This window comes from Lonchura striata, chromosome 3 (assembly GCF_046129695.1).
Source record: "Lonchura striata isolate bLonStr1 chromosome 3, bLonStr1.mat, whole genome shotgun sequence".
Lineage (NCBI taxonomy): Eukaryota > Metazoa > Chordata > Aves > Passeriformes > Estrildidae > Lonchura > Lonchura striata.
Genome location: NC_134605.1, coordinates 20,402,681 through 20,419,117, shown reverse-complemented (window position 1 = coordinate 20,419,117; position 16,437 = coordinate 20,402,681). Strand labels below are relative to the sequence as shown.

The 16,437-nt window shown below is 41.9% G+C and overlaps 1 protein-coding gene across 3 annotated transcripts in view; it reads right to left on the bottom strand.

Moving 5' to 3' along the window:
• Positions 1-6,589: 6,589 nt before the first annotated feature.
• Positions 6,590-16,437, bottom strand: part of STON1 (stonin 1) — a 33,275-nt gene continuing 23,427 nt past the window's right edge. For all 3 annotated transcript variants that reach the window (XM_021540187.2, XM_077781933.1, XM_021540188.2), the window contains exons 3-4: positions 11,204-11,406; positions 6,590-10,822 (exon numbers count right to left, since the gene is read on the bottom strand). In XM_021540187.2, coding sequence (XP_021395862.2) covers positions 10,748-10,822; positions 11,204-11,406 — 278 coding nt within the window. In that variant the 3' untranslated portion in view covers positions 6,590-10,747. The remainder of the gene's footprint in view (positions 10,823-11,203; positions 11,407-16,437) is intronic.

The following is a 16,437-nucleotide window of genomic DNA, read 5'->3' as shown; positions in this document are numbered from 1 at the left end:
GCCTCACACACCCGAGCCCCGCCGGCCCTCGGGGCTCCTGTGCCCGGCACACCCCAAAACCGGGCCGGCTGTGGGGCACATCATGCTAAAGCCAGACCCTAAAACTCGGCACCAAGCTACAGCCTGAAACAGCACCCTGTGAGCACAGGATTTACCGAGCTGGGGAGCCGCAGGTGTTCCCGTGGGGTGGGAATGCGCCCAGGAAAACTGGCTGCAAACACGTTATCATTTTTGCTCCAATAAACCCTGAAGTCGTGATTGCCTCCTAAACAGGGATAGCTGAAGTAAAGTGTTGCAGTTAAGCAGCAGCAATCTGGTGCAACTACTCAATTATTGCTTACATTTGCAGCAATCTGCTCGTATGTTAATGCAGAGATCTACTAATTTAGCAGTTACTAATCTGGAAAAATGTTCATTAATCTCATATGTGTAGGAGAATATATACTTAGGTCTTTATGCACCTTTGGTTGGTGTTGCCCTGAGGCTTCTGAGAACCTAGAAAGAGAATCTCTTTTTCCTTTCATTTTCCTTTGTTTTTCATTTTTTAGGTAGCTATGTCATTAGAGTGCTGCTTGGCTTGTGAAAAGGATTCTCACCCATTAAGCTTTAATTTTTAAGGCTTACACATCCTGAAAAATGAAAATATTTTAATGAAAATACTGTCAGACCCTTAATTAAATAGCCAGACTAACACCTACAAAATAGAAGAAGCAACACCCTTAATAAGCTGCGTTTTCACAAGTGAGACAAATGCAATTTGCTATTGAAGTAATTTTTCTCTGCAAGAAAATATGTTTAATGACACTGCTTAAGTCTTGAATTAAACAGCAGTTGCATATTCAGCTGTTCTGTATGCCCTCCATCATTGTGAGGAAAAGGCAAGCCATGTTGCTTTGCTTATGGAATAATTTAAATAATAAACCATATTTTTTCTTAAAGCACAGTGCTCATTTGAAACTGCCTGGGCCAGTGCGTACCAAAAGTGTCCTTATTCTTCTCCTGACTTTTTTTTCCTGTTGTGTTAGCTGAGATAGCAGGAAGGAGCTGCAGCCTTGAGGCTCTTGCTGGGCCCTGAAGGTCACAGATGGGGATCCTGCAGCTGGCTGCCACCTCCTCATCAGGCAGCCAGACCTGACCCAGAGCCGTGGCCCTGTCAGCACGCTGTAGAGGGCTTCTAAAAAGTGCAAGTGCAGGGAGAAGATTCATAAATGAGCTCGCTGCTTTCTACCTCCCTCTGTTTATCTCAGGGTGCCTTAGAATCAGAGCAGTTTCTACACCTAACTTCAAAAGAAGGAGAGCTGGGGAGTTTGGTACTAAAGCACTGCTCTGCTGTCACAGATGGTGGTCAGGTGGCTTTGCCTATGTCCGCAGGAAAATTTGCAGAGTAAAGCAAATTATCCTTACCTGCAGTTGAGGTGGACAGCATGTATTTGCATTTCCACAAGGCACTGTGGACATCCCCCATCTGTTCTAAATGATACCCTCTGTATTGTGAATAGCAAAGGGCCTGTCACCAGGTCATGCCAGCTCCCTTTGTGCCGGGACAGCAGATAAACCTACTTAGAGTATACAGATATCACCGGGGATAAAGTAGGAAATGGAACACTACTTTCCAAGCTGCACAGGGAAGTTGCAGATGGCATTTCCTGCTAATCAAGACACTTCCATTTTCATCTGTGGCCTAGCAACACACTTTATATAATTTCTTTTACAAATTCCTAGGGAAGGTGTCTTTTCATCCAAGTGCTCTCAGCCGAACAGTATGAAAAAGCCTGGTAAGCACAGAAAAAAATTCAGTCATTTCTGAACAAGGGGGAAAACATAAAAATACCTGTGATTAGCATTACTCATACTGACTGGCTAGCTTTGATATGGTGAGCTTAACCTACTATCTGTGTCCTGCCAACGCTGTTGTCATTTTCATGCTTATGGAAGTTTTTAACATTTAATCCCACTTTTAAGTGAAGAAACTGAGGCACAGACCCACCGAATATCCTGCCTGAGCTCACAAATGGCAGCCAGGAACAGCATTGGGGTTTAATCAGTCTTGGTTGAGCTTCCAGTCCAGCTCTCCCCATTGTAGTCTCTTTAAGAGCTCACCGAAGTTTTAGAGAAGGCAAGATTAGCATGCTGTTCAAACCCTCCTGATTTTTCAGGGGTTTTGTCTGCCTTTGGGATCGTGCTGCTTAAGGGCACCTCAAGCATTCCTTTACTAGACAGGTTTTAATTTGTAAATATTTATACTCCTTTTGGTACATGATGTCTAGAGAATATTTATTTTTGGTTGATAAGTCTTAATTAATCATTAAAAAAAAAAAAGTTACCATTTTCAAATGTCTTCCCTCTAAGAAACAGAGAACCCTCAGCACACTCAGATGCTTGGTCATGAATGCCCTCTCCTGTCTAAATCCAGCATTGCTGCTGGAAAGGAACACAGCCACACAACTGCAAGGCTGCAAAATTCGTTCTCAAAGCATATTACACAAACAACATTTTGCCTTTTCTTTCCAAGTAAAGGCAATCATTCTTAGGAGGAACTGGTTGCAGAATCCAGACAGTCCTCATGGAGATAATATGATATGAGCAGAGGTGTAATTTCATTTTAAAGATATCCTCTAATGTGTTCCCTTTGTTTTCAGCTGTTGACTCATAGATATATGGCACTCCAGTCTCATAATCAATTTTATTAACAGCATGATTTTGTTAAAAGCTCCATCATTTCCCTCGGAGTTGTGAGACAGATAGTATTGGGACCTGTGATTTGTTCCTTTTTCATTTATCATGTGTGACTCCTGTTTCTTCAAGAGTCTCTCTTTTTTTACCTGATTTAAGCCACTTTATCAGAACTATAGAAAGAGCTCTGCCTTAATTCAATGTAATGACAAATTTTCAGGACATTGGGTGGTTTATGAAGGGCTCTGACCTGTACAAACTGCTATATAAAAATGGCAGTCTGATGGATTGAAAATACTGAATAGTTCTGTATATCTCAGCTCCTCAATAAGCCCATAGACTTGTGTAGTATCAGTAAGCCTAATTAAGGATGAAACAAGCCTTGCCTCTCCAAACACTCACCCTGATACCTATGCCTTATGTGGCCAGAAAGCCTCAAAGGGAAACAGCAGCCCCCTGGGGTGGGGAGGGGCCATTTCACTGTGCTTATTCTTGTGCCTATCACACTGCTGCTGGTGTCAGGCTCAGTCTCTGTTCCCTTGCCTCCTTTGCTATCTGCTTTTTGCCCTGGGTATGATGTACAGCTGTGTATACCACCTTTTTTTCCCCAGAGAGACCCCAACCTCCTGACCTGCATCCTAAGAAAAGCCACAGTCCAGCTTCCTCCTCTTTTGTCCATTGTCTTTGCCTTCATGGCTCTTTAAGTCCTTTCCCTGCGTTCTGGTTTTACCCTTCTTCATCAGTGGATGAAATCTCACTCCTTCCTCACCTGTCTGTAATTGCCACTCATCTGGTCCTGGCTCCCTGGCTCCAGTGGGGAAGGATTAGCTACCAGGACATGCAGTGGGAGAATAAATGCCAGAAACATCATTTCTCCTTATTTCAATTAGCTGCTGGAAGTCCGCTGTTGAGCAGACAATTGCAGAAGTCCAGCAGTTTTAGTGTGAAGTTAAGTAAGAGCAGAGCAGCATGTTTTGGTCAAGGCCAGTTTGCTCTGCCTAACATTGCATTTGGTAATTTCAAGAGGAATAAAGCTGACTGACTGCATCAGGTCTTTGCAGCACCAAGCAACCACTAAAATCACCCAGCAAGTGACTTTGAGAGACAGGCTGAAGCACAGCTAAGCAGTCAGGCTGTCCTTCTTACTGCCTCATTAATACCAATTTAACTCTGCTAAGGAATAACTCAGATGTATGGAGAGTAACCTTGATTGTCATTTTGGCTGTGGGAAGCATTTATATGAGGACCCCAGTATTTGTAAAGGTCATATTCCTGAGCTTCCTTTTCTGAGAAAACATGGAGGGGCTCCTGTTGTCCCAAGACACAACTGTACACACCTTTCCACTTTTCTTTGGTTTTTTTTTCTTTTCTTTTTATCCCCAGCTCCACTTTTGTGTAGATAGAACCTGAGCAGATTTTCTGCACTCTCATTTTGACATTATAATCACATAATTAGCATCAAAGATATTCAGTGATGGATTTACATGGAGGGGGTTAAAACAGCCTTTTCCTTTTTCTGTTCAGGCAGCAGTTGGCTCCCTCCACTTCAGATGATGTCTCATCTAAATCCCAGTGTCATTACTTCCATTTAGACAGTGACATTTCCTCCATGCTACAGATTACACATGAAGGTCCCTTCCTAAGTGGCAGTCCAAGAAGGTTACAGTGGTAGCTCACTTCTGGATATCACCAGGCTAATGCCTAAATTCTTGCTTTAAATCCTCCCTCCTTCATGCTGGGTTTTGTTTGATATTTTCATTGCATTCCGCACAGCACTGACCTTGTAATTTCCATGGCCTGAGCAAGATTGTCCTGAGGACAGGTCACCACTGCCGGGAGCGGTGCAAGTGTGAAACAGGGATGCTCCAGGCCCAGCGAGTTCTGCTTGGTGCACAATGGCAGGATGAAAGCGGGCCCCCTGCCTGGGCTGGCACTGCCCTGCTCGGCTGGAGAACCTTCACAGTGCACCCCTTCAGTCCCATAGCCAGCCTGCAGTGGCTCTGCCCATGCTCCCCTGCTCCTTTTCCAGCGGCTTCAGCTCCTCCTCCCCACCCCAGGAGATCATTCACTTCCTTCCCCCACCCAGCCACCCGCAGCCATTCCCAACTTTGTTCTCAATGCTTTCCCTTGAAGGCACTTCTCTGCATGGTTCCCCCGCACTTTTCTGTTTCAGTCCCTTACTTCGGTAAACTTTTCAACTTGACTTGGAGAGGCATTATTTCTTAGAGACAACTCCGTGCAAACACGGTCTGCTTGCTGCCCTCTCCTGCTAGCTCCCGACTCACTCCCCGCTTCCTCTCTCTTACCCCCACTGCTGCTCACTCCTCGCACATCTCTTCTACTCCCAGCACATCCTTACTCCCAACCTTTTCCTCCTGGACTTTTATTGCTGGGAATGGAAGTGAAGGTTATTCTCAATTAAGCCAAAAAGGCCATCATAGTGCAAAGTAATACTAGAGATTGTACCCACTCATGACCAGAAATACCTAATCACACTGGGATTTGGGATGGCAAAGCAGAATGTTGAGCCAATGCTTTTCTTATTGGTGAGGCTTCAGCAGGGAGCGTGAGCACCACTTACAACATGTTATGCTTGTTATTGTAAAAAATTACTGGTTATTTTTGCTAAGGAAAGAACAGTGCTATAAAATAGCACATACCAGGCATTGCACATACTAGGAAGCTGTCCCAAAATAAATGTTTTCATGTTTTTACGTATAGTCTAGCAATTTGCCATGTTATTTTTTCATGTCCCTGAATCATGTTGTTCACTGATACTTTTAAACATTGCACATAGTTTAAGCTCTTTAAGTGAACCATACTTTTGCTAGATACCTGCTTTCCATTTGCAGCTGCTCACTGAAGGATAGCACACCACTGAAGTGAAAATGGATGTTAACTCTATTTCCTGGTGGTTCCCAGAATAGGTGATTGCTTTGCTACAGACACCACAGCACAGGACAAGTGGCACGGTTATTTTATTCTTTAAGCCCATTCTTTGAATGCTGCCTCATAAACCTCTTGCCTCATTTCAATATTTCCCCACAGAGGTCTCACTGTTTCCCTAGTAACAGAACAGACTTTGAAATTTGTGAAAGTCTTAAACAATTGTCACTATGTTATATTCAAATACCCCAGAGAGACCAGAGGGAGCACTCAACAGGAAAAAACACAGCATTCTTTGGGTTAGTAGTGCTAGGAAATAAGGCAGAAAAGGGTCTGCCATAAATCACTGAGAACACCCCAGAGTGCTGCATCCAGCTCTGGGACCCCAACACATGATGGACACAGACCTGCTGGAGAGAGTTCAGAGTGTGGCCACCGAGATGCCCAGAGGGCTGTAGCAGCTCTCCTGTGAACACAGGCTGAGAGAGCTGGGGCTGTTCTACCTCAAGAAGAGAAAGGTTCCAGGGAGACCTTACAGCACCTTCCAGTACCTAAAGAGGGCTACAAAAAGCTGTGACAAGAGCAATTACTGTTAGGACAAGGAAGAATGGTTTTAAATTGAAAGAGGGCAGGTTTGGATTAGATATAAGGAAGAAATTCTTTACTGGGAAGGTGGTGAGGCACTGGCACAGGTTGACCAGAGAAGCTGCGGATGCCCAACCCCTGGAAGTGTTCATGGTTGGCTGGGACTTTGCACAACCTGGTCTAGGAAAAATTGTCCCCATGCATAGCAGGGGGATTGCAGTTGGGTGATCTTCACAGTCCCTTCCACCCCAAACCATTCCCATGATAAATCTAATATAGTACATCACTGAGCTTTCTGCTACCAGCTTTATCGAGTGATATTCCCCACTCACAGACTAGAACTGTTCTTTCTTATGAGCTGCAATACCTGATGATCAAGATCAACCAGTTAATTACAGTAAATACAAAATTAGCTTGATACATTTCTAGTGAGGGGACAAGAAACTGCTAGTTTGAAATACAACTTTATTTGTTTAATCAATATGCAATCTACAAAATGTTATTACAAGATTATCAGCATGATCTCTTTGCACTTATACTGACAAAAGACCCAAATAAAATTATAGTTTCCTTTAGGAGTAACAGCACTGCTTCAGAGTTATCAAAATTATTGCTAAGGACTACTAACTGCAGCAGTTAGTTACTGTGTTAAGTAACAAAAAGACAAATAAATGCAAAATAGAAGTATGGACACCCAATACCACAGCAAAGAAGTCTGCCAGGTAAAATAAACACAACTAAAAGTAACATGTGAAAACATGTTCAGATGTAAAATACTTTTGGACAATTAATACAGAATCTGAAGGAAAACAAAGCAAGGAGTATAAGGATGACAGTGACTTGGTATCAAGCTCAATGGAGCACATCATCATCCTCTTTTCTTGAGAGCTTCTACCCAGGGGCCACAGAATCATTGTTCCCAATCTCTGCAAAGCTTCAGCTGTGGCATCCAGTAACACCTCTTTTCTTACCCTTTGTGCTCTCTTCTGGTTGGAATAAGCGGGCATTGCAGGTTTTTTACTGAGTAAAACATCATCTACAGACCATTACCACTATTCCGTTCTTCTTTTATTTTTGCCTCTCTTTTATGCTTTGAGACTTTGATGCAGATCCCATTTTATCAGTTAAAAGACTTGCAGTGACTTCAATGGGTGTTTGAATCCAAAATTACATCAAGTACCATTTACCTGGAGTAATACAATTAGTACAAGAAAGATGAATGCAAAGATAAAGTCTGTCGGTTTCAGCAAATACCACACTTTGTAAGTAAGGCAAACACTGTAAAAATAGTTGTCCTCATTGATTTCTGGTTTAAATATAAAATCTTCCAAACCCTGCTGGTCCTTTGTGAAGGAAACACAGATAACATCTAAACACTACCCTGAAGTAAATGTTAGTGAAATGTCAGCATCTTAAGTGACCCAGGCAGTTGGAAGCATTTCAGTGACTGCAGGCACTCGCTGCGGGAAGCAGAGATCAGACACGTGTGAAACCTGGTTCCTCCATGATGCCAATACCTCATGGGTTATTTAAAGCTCCAGTCCAGCTGGATACTGCTTATGCATCACAACAGCTTATAGCAACTCTTCCTCATCTCCATTCCCCTTCCCAAAATTACAATTAGACTACTTGTAGACAAGATTTTTAAAGAATTCAGAGTCCGTATGTTTACTTAGTATCAGCTGCTGTAATATTAATGGGAAATGTTAGCAATGAGTCTTAAAGTTAAGAATATTTGGTCAGTAAGTTATGCTCAAGACAACACAGAAGAAAGGAGAAACCTGGTTATTTCTGGTTTGGCATGTTGTAATATAATAGGAAGTTAGAATTTGATGGTGGGGAAAAGAGTCAGACAACCCCAAATTTCTTTCATTAAACTGCAGCCTATTTTTAAGTATTCTGACATCAAGACATATAAACATCAGTGTGAGACTGAACAGGGCAATTATTCAATCTTAGGCTGCCATAATTGGCAAGTTTAAACTGAAAGCCATGTATTAAACAGAGTAACTTTCTTTCAGTATAGCGGTATTTCTGTGGAACTAATTCCCTGATATCCTGATCCAATTCTGATTAAAGTTAATCATGAGTCTTGCAAGCCTCAAATGAAAATCCAGGGGTTTGCAACACAGATAAAGCTGTAGCTTGACCTTTTTATGTTATTGAGTTCAGTAAGTCTGAATGGTCATTTGCACCGTAACACCTTAATACAACTCTCTAGGAGGAATGGTGACTTGTAAGGTGGTCATTCATTATTTAAGCCACTCACTGCAAACAGTAGCTTGTGTCTTGAAGGGTCAACACTACACAGGCTTCTTAAACACATCCTGAGACACAGCAGACACCTGAGAGCACAACAGCAGCCACAGCTCCTGCAGAACTGTAATACCACCAGGTACCCAATGCCCAGGAGGTGAGTGCTGTGAATGGAGATCCTAAGATGAAAGAGAGATGGAATGGAGATATTCAGGCTCCTTGTTCTTAAAAACAGAAAAATAGGGGCCAGCTGGGAGAGACGGAGAGCAACCACTGTTAACAGGCTTGCTGAATTAGCTGTTTAATGCCAATCAAAACAAGTCAGGCTGAGACAAAGGTAACTACAGGTAATTGCAATGCATATTTTGATTCCTCTACCTCACTGAGCAAAGAGGTTAATAAATATTGTAGCTGTAGTACAACCATGGACTTCAGCAGACTGCAGAGCTTGCCATGTTGCCAAGTATAAACACTTTGCCCTGGTGGCAGTGCTGTGCCCCTTAGTTCAGCTGAGCAGACTATAAAACAAAATTAAATATTAATGAAACACACAAAACATGACTTGAAGGTGCTAATGGCTTCTCAAGTCAAAACACAGACAGAGGAGGCAACAGCTGAGACATATTTGGATCACTACTATAGTCCAACGCTTGCTTAGATTTATAACAATATAATCTGCTAATAAAAAGGGATATATAGAGAAGCCCAAATACCATGATAGTCTATTTGGGGCTTTGGCAATGCAATACCCATAAAAAAACTGCCCTCAGGACTTAATATAGAATCTATTACCCATTTCATTCTCAGCTTCTGGATGGGGGGAAAAGTTTATTGTGATGAACTAGGTTCATATTATGGTCTTCTGTTTCCTCACACTGGTAATTTTCTCTGTGTTTATCCCATATATTTCTACTTTTGGGGAATACCATTTATCTGTATTTTTACACAGTGTTCATATAAACAGTTACAAGCTGTACAAAGTATAAAGTGAGGCAGTGCATTAGTATATTTTTGTTCTCTACTAATTTTAGTTTGAAGTAGGGCTAATTTTAAGAAAACTGCAGCCAAATTTAAAAAAAAGGGGTATCATGAGCATTTTTTAAATTTATCATATTGTTCTAGACCTGGAATTGCATCCTGCAGAAAATGGCAAAGGGAATAATGGTTGAAGGGAAGTATTAGAAGCTTTCCCTAAAGGCCAATTGTTTGTTGAAAACACAATTAACACATTGACATTAGCGATTAGCAGCTCAGGCTGCCTGATGAAGCATCACGGCTTCAAGTCTCTTGTGACAGTCCATTCCTGCATTATTTCCCCATGGAAAAATGCCTTTAAAGCCAGGAGCATGAAAACATCTCCCTTTCCATGCATGTCTTAAAAGTTACTCAAAGGCACAGCTCCTATAGTTTCCATACCAACATCTGGAACTTGCATCCTAAAGGAGACACAGAGCAAATGGCAGCAAGCAGCCTTTTCTCCAGCTTGTGGGGGGAAACCTCCTCTGGTGTAAATTCTCCAAGCCTCAGCAGATGAAATGGGCCTGGACTGATTTACACTCACTGAGAATCCCCCTCTTATCTCTTGCTGCAGTAGTGAAAATGAGCTGTCTAATGCTGGCACAGAAACTTCAATCACATCTGCCATATGGGGTTTTTTTGCCCAAGAGATTTCTTTGAGTGAACCTAAAAAGTGCTGAGGAGGGAACAGTTGCAGCCACAGAAGAATTTAGAGTATTATTGCAGAGGACCCTTTTTCCCAATGAAATCACCCAATTTCCAACTCATTAATTAAGGCTCTTGTTGAGAATATTATTTGGGCTTGTTCTACTCACATACATCAAGGGGTGCAAAAACATGAGGGACTTTAGTTTTCAAACAGCACTAAAAAATGTAATTGGTCCTTCTGGACCTTACAGAGATGCTGATAGATCATAAGCACTCTGGAAGTTTCATTACCAAATATTACATCCAAGTGACATGAACCCTTTGAGTAGTGTCATTAGGTTTCAATAGGGAGTATGAGATCATTCCCCAGTCACAATAGGAAAATAATTTCCCAGATACACAACAGGAAAGTAATACATTAGAATCAGTCAGTGAAGTGCTCACATCCTGCTGCTCTAACATGGAGACCTTACTCATACCAGGACTCCCATGACAGGAAGTTTACTTGAATGCAGGCCAATCAAATGAGTACTGATTTGCAGACTCAAACCCATAAGCACTAAAAAAAAAATTCAATGACTGTGTTTACCCTAAACTAGGTCACTGCGCTTCTTCTAACAATAGAATTTCCAATGTAAATTGAGTCCTACTAATATCCTACGGTGGTGCCTCCTGTCCTCTTTCATTGCATTAGGCAGTTGCCAGCTTTAGCTGGGTCTTCTCCATCAAGCCTAATCCACTTCTTTTCAATTTCAACCTGGAGGTAGAAAACAAAATACAGCAAGTAGAATTAGCAAATAATTGGACACTGAAAGTGTGAACTGCAGCAACAGCATGGAAAAAAGCTTTGACGCAAAATCAAAATACTTCCAGACCCAACAGATTTCAAAACCACTACTCCCAAAAATAGCTCAAATGAGGAAAAAAATAAAAATCTGCATTCACATTTCTATTTTTTAGTCTCATCTTTGATCAGACAAGGAATTATTACTTAATGATTCTTTTGCTCAAAGTCATTATAAAAAGTACGTGCAAGGTATGTTTCAAATACAAAGCATATTTGCTTTTCAACTACTGTATGGGGGAGCAGGGAGGGACAAAAGGAGGAAAAACATGGAAAGCATAGACCTGAGAATACCTGGTAATTGTAAAAAGCTTTCTGAACCACATGTTTCTGGGGCTGCAGATCACTCTCTATGCCCAGGGACTTCACTTCTGTTCCCGAGGCACAGGTATCATGAACAACAAACTGGACAGTAGCAAATGGGTACCAGTCAGATGGTATCTCCTGGTCTGATCCCAGTTCCAGTTTGTAAGAGAGGCTGTGTGGATGATCCAAACCTTGGGAAAGAAAAAGAAAATCACCACACCATTAGCAAATTATTTTTTCTTTGTTTAGGTTCATCTCCTAGCAAGAGAGCACAGCTTTACCTTTTATAAACACAGAGCTGTTGTTTGATACAAGGTTATTCTATCTATAATTTTTTGCTATTTGGGCATAAGGTGGCCCCTTGTTCATTTTCTGTCTGCTTCAGCACATTTGTCATAGTCATTGCAATTGTACAAATTAATTTACACAAGATTTACCAGATCCTTGCAACTTCTCATTGAGGGAATATTACAAATGTAGGGCTTTGTTGCTAAATCCAAATTATTAAAAAATGGAAGGTCCCAATGTAGCCAAGGCAGAGATGCTGTCCTGTGTCCAATAACCCCCTTTCCAGAGCTCTGTGCTGTAGAAATTTTACTGCAGTGCTTATTTCAAGTACTACAGCTATCTAGTGTACCATCATTTATTACACTATGTCCACAGCAGGAAGATAAAGGTGCAGCTCAGAGTGCTGCTCAAACAAGATACATCCCACCTGCCAGGATAAAGGCTACCTGGAGTCCCTGTCTAGTTTGGAAAAGAACATACTCCATTTCTTAAAAAAAAAAAAGTACTACTAAAATAACTGTGGTGTTATAAAGCAGAGTCGTTAAGGATTTGTGCAGCATATTCTGAGTTACTTTAATCATCCATGGTATGATCCTAAGGATCACTTGCTTCAGCATTTCTTACACGTAGCAATGATAAGAGCAAGCACTTCTCCTGGCACACAGGAACATGAGGTGAAAACCTGCTTCCCAAAGCAACTGGAGTCAGCAGACTGACTGTGTATGAAAGCAGGATAATACAATTTAATATAATGAAAAGAATCCTCTTCAAATTCTTCAGGGCAAAACATAGCAATTCTGCATTTCTTCTTCTCTCCAGGATTTTAATCATCAGCATAGACAACTAACTATGCTTTGGCTGCAGGCAGGGAAAAAACATTAAAAAGAAGAAAAGAAAGGATTGACTGTATTTTGTCAAAGGCAAGCCTGGCAGTGTATATTTGGTTTTCATCCATTACACTGAATGGAATCTCGAAGTTCAGGAAAAAATGTCCCATTCTTTATGCACTGACTTCCTCCAGTGACAGGAATCAATTCCTTATCAGAATGAAGGAAATACTGAAGATGGAGTTAACATTAACTGAGCTTTATCTATCCCATGGGAAAAATCATGCTAATATTCACATCCACAGGCTCACAGGCAAAAATAATGTAAGGTAATAATAAATACAAAAGCTGCATCTCCATTGCTCCCAGGAGCCTTGGTCTGGGTGCCTGTCTGTGGTGCAGGTTTTCCCTGTAACATTACACAGACCTCTGGGCACACCTCAGGAGAGGATCCTGCAAAGCACTGAAGCACAAAGATCCACAGTTTGCCAGGAGTGCCATGCCAGGGGCATGCAACATGTGCCTGAAGTCTCAGGACAATAACACAAAACACAGAGACAAGTAAAACTGTAACATCAGGTACTTTATTATGGAAATAGAGGAGGGAACAAAGTCAGAAATAAGGATTACAGCCACCAATGTCTTGAGAATGAAACTGGAGGAGGAGATGGTGTTTCATCACTCATGTAGCCAGGGACAGGCAGATCTCTGTACCTCCAAGATGTGAGCCTTGTCCATGATCTGCTGATGGTCACCTCTTGCTGTGTCCAGGGTGCACTAACACTCTCTTGGTCCACAGTCCCTCTTCCAGACTGCCTGGGCATGGTGGAATGAGCCTCTGTTGATGTGGGCTCTCCATCCTTGACTCCTCTATCATCCCAGCAACAGGACACCATGAGGAACACCCTGTTCCAGAGCCACACTGCAAGATGTCATCCCATCTGAACTGTGTTCCTTTTGGCTCCCAGCACCTGCTCCCCTTTCCCATGGTGGTGCCAGGATGCAGCCTAGCAACACACTTACTTGACCTGCTCTTTGTGCTGGTTGCTGGGTTGGGCCTCAGACTGCACAGTGTCAGCCACAAGTGAAGCATCCTGGGCAGGACAGCAGGAATTGCAGCACCAAGATTGCATGGCATGTCTTGGCCAGGGAGAAGGCCAAGCCCTCTGGGGCTGTGGTTAATCAAGGATCTGAGGAAAAAGGGTTTGCTTCTTGTAGTTAATTTGTGGTAGAAGACAACCAGCATACATCTAAGGGCTTTTGGAGATCAAATTCAGAATCTTCTTGAGGTTTTTTGGGGGAGAGGCTTATGAAGAAACCAATAGCAATGGTCTAATAATCTAGAATTGTCTAGCAAATTATTCTGTCTTCTGAGAAATGGAATCCAGAAACAATCACTGCTTGGAATTTTCCTGGGCACATATTGGATGGTAAATTTTGGATAACAGATGTCCACTTGAGTCCAGGCACACATGAGCCATATCTCTTGGGCTGTTGCTGAAGGTTTCCGTGCTGGACATGGCATAGTTGTGATCCAGGACAATCCTAAGAAACCTCTGGGTTTATATTCCAGCTGATCTATAGCCATGAAGTGGTCTTGGTGCTGGGATGCAATGAATTCTGGGGTGCTTCCTTTTCCTTAGGTGGTAACCTGCAAAAGCAGAGACAACAGATTTGGGATTTGGATAAGGATAATGCCTTGGGTCCTCTGGAGCAGATTCCATTGGACCTTTTCACCTATTCCTAAAATGGAGGGTTCCCCCAGCCCGTCTCTTGTACCAACACCAATGTCAGAGGGAAGTACTCACCCCTTCACTTGTGAAGAAGTTCTTCTGCCACTGCTGGGCTGTGCTAGGAGAGTAGAGCACTTCTTCCCATCAGCTGTCAGATGACAAAGTGACTGACCAGCATTTTGGAAAACTCTGAACATCCCTAGTTTTCACCTAAAACTGAGAAGTTCTTTTCATCTCATGAAACCACTGCTTCCCGGGCCTTCTGTTACACTGGAGTTAGAAGAAGAAAGAGAGGCTGTGTGTAGAAGATCCTTTTGCAAAAGAAACTGTAATGCTGAAAAAGCCAGGTGTTCGCCAGAAGGAGAGAAAAGGTGGGGCTGTGGAAAGACAGGTAGTCTGGAACAGGCACAGTGTGCTAAGGTGACATATTCAGAGCCCTGACATATTCAAGCCCAGCTATCCAAAATGTGGCCCAGCAGGAACTGTAGATGCATGACCACCTGGACTGATGAAATCAAACCACTCCTGAGAGGCAACCAGAAGAATCTGGGGAGATTACTGAGCTTTTACTATCTAATTTATGAGACAGAAACCCTGCAGTTTAGGTGTCTATGCAACTTGTTAAGACTTCTGTGAATTGAGAGATTTTAGTCTGCCCTAATCTGAAAATCTGGCTCTAGATTCCTAGAAGTATTCCAAACCTTGCTCTCTGTCTACAAGGAATACCAATAAAAAAGCCAAAACAAACAAAAAAAGATCAGTAAAACTATGAAACTAGATTCCAAATATAATTTAGAAATCATATAGCATTTCAAAAGTAATTAATAATCCAACTTTGCACTTATTAAGACAATTTGGCCCTTTTTCACCTGTATAAGTAGCATTCAAGCAACCTTGATCTGAGTAAGGTTCATGAAGCAAACCAATATAAACCAAAATAATTTACTGGTTATACTGGTTATTTAATAATTCTGTTTTTGCCAAAATAGGTCCAGTTCTAAAACTCTTTACTTTGAACATGAAAACATAAACAATTACTAAGGACAGATTTACATACATTAGGGTTGTTAGAAGTTAATAACTCCTGCAGCTATGTCTAAATGGGTACATTTATCCAACCTGCTGGGAGAAGTGCATAGGGAATAGAGGAGTGGGACAGTACCACCACCAAGCATCAGCTCACTGTGGTGCCAGTGTGAGAAGGAGGTGGCTGGGCAGGGATGGAGCCCACCTGACAAAGCCATGGCTCTGAGTTTCCACCTGGGCAGTTTAGAAAATAAGAAAAGCAGCACCTGGTGGCTCCTGGGAACCACATCACCTCCCACAGCAGAGTCCATGGACAGATGCTAAAGGCAGTAACAAGTCTGCCAGCAGCCACAACCTCCTCAAGCTACAATTTGCTGTCTTGTTTAGTCCCTGCTTCCTCAGTGGCCCCCTGATGCAGAATGAAATCAGCTGAAGAACTGTTGCTTTATACAACGGCTCAAGGATGGAGGTGTTCTAGCAGGAAAAATCACAGAGCTCAAATTTACACAGCAAGTGATTAAAGCACAGTGCTTTGCAGTTCAGTCTCTCCCTTGCTCCCTGGGAACTCCCTGGGAAGCAGCTGACACAGCTTCTCCACTGCAAAGTCTGGCCCCAGTACTGTGCTAAAATCATTACGTGTTCTGCATTTCCTTACACACTTTCACAAACATAAGACTCAATTGCAGAAATTTCACTGGATCAGCCCCTCAAAACGTTTTTCCTTTCTTTACTCTTTTTAAAAATAATGCTAAAATTCTGACTCCAAATACAATATCTATATATCTGGATAGGCATAGGCAGCTTTTAAAAGTCTGATGTTTCTTGCAGCTCCTACTGACTTCACTTCGCTGGCACTTTTCCAAGAAAACACTTCAGTAGAATCCAGTGGATATTAACATATTTCAATGTCTATAAATGGAGCCACAATATAACTGTAAGCAATCTATCCTTCTCCCTTCCTTTTTTTTTTTTTTTTTTTTTATTTATTTTAAGCCTTGGACAAAGGCTTTTTAAAAGCAAAATCCTCAGCATATTTTTCTGCCTGGGCTAAACACATTATGAAAGTTTACATATTTCTATTAGTTTGACTGTCTCCAGACTTTTGGCACGCCTTGGGACAACTCTATTTTTAAACTCTTAACTGTGTACAGAGCACTTGATATAGAGGTTTAAAATTTGACTGGGCAGTATTGCTACCAAAATGTTTTTTCAAACACACAAACATTTCACAGAGACAAGTGATTCTGCAGATCTCAGCTAGAGGAATTATTCAAATGTCAGAAGTTTAAGCTACTGCTAGAAACTAATTTAAAGCTGTGGAATGCCTAAAAAAAAGAAAAAAAACCAG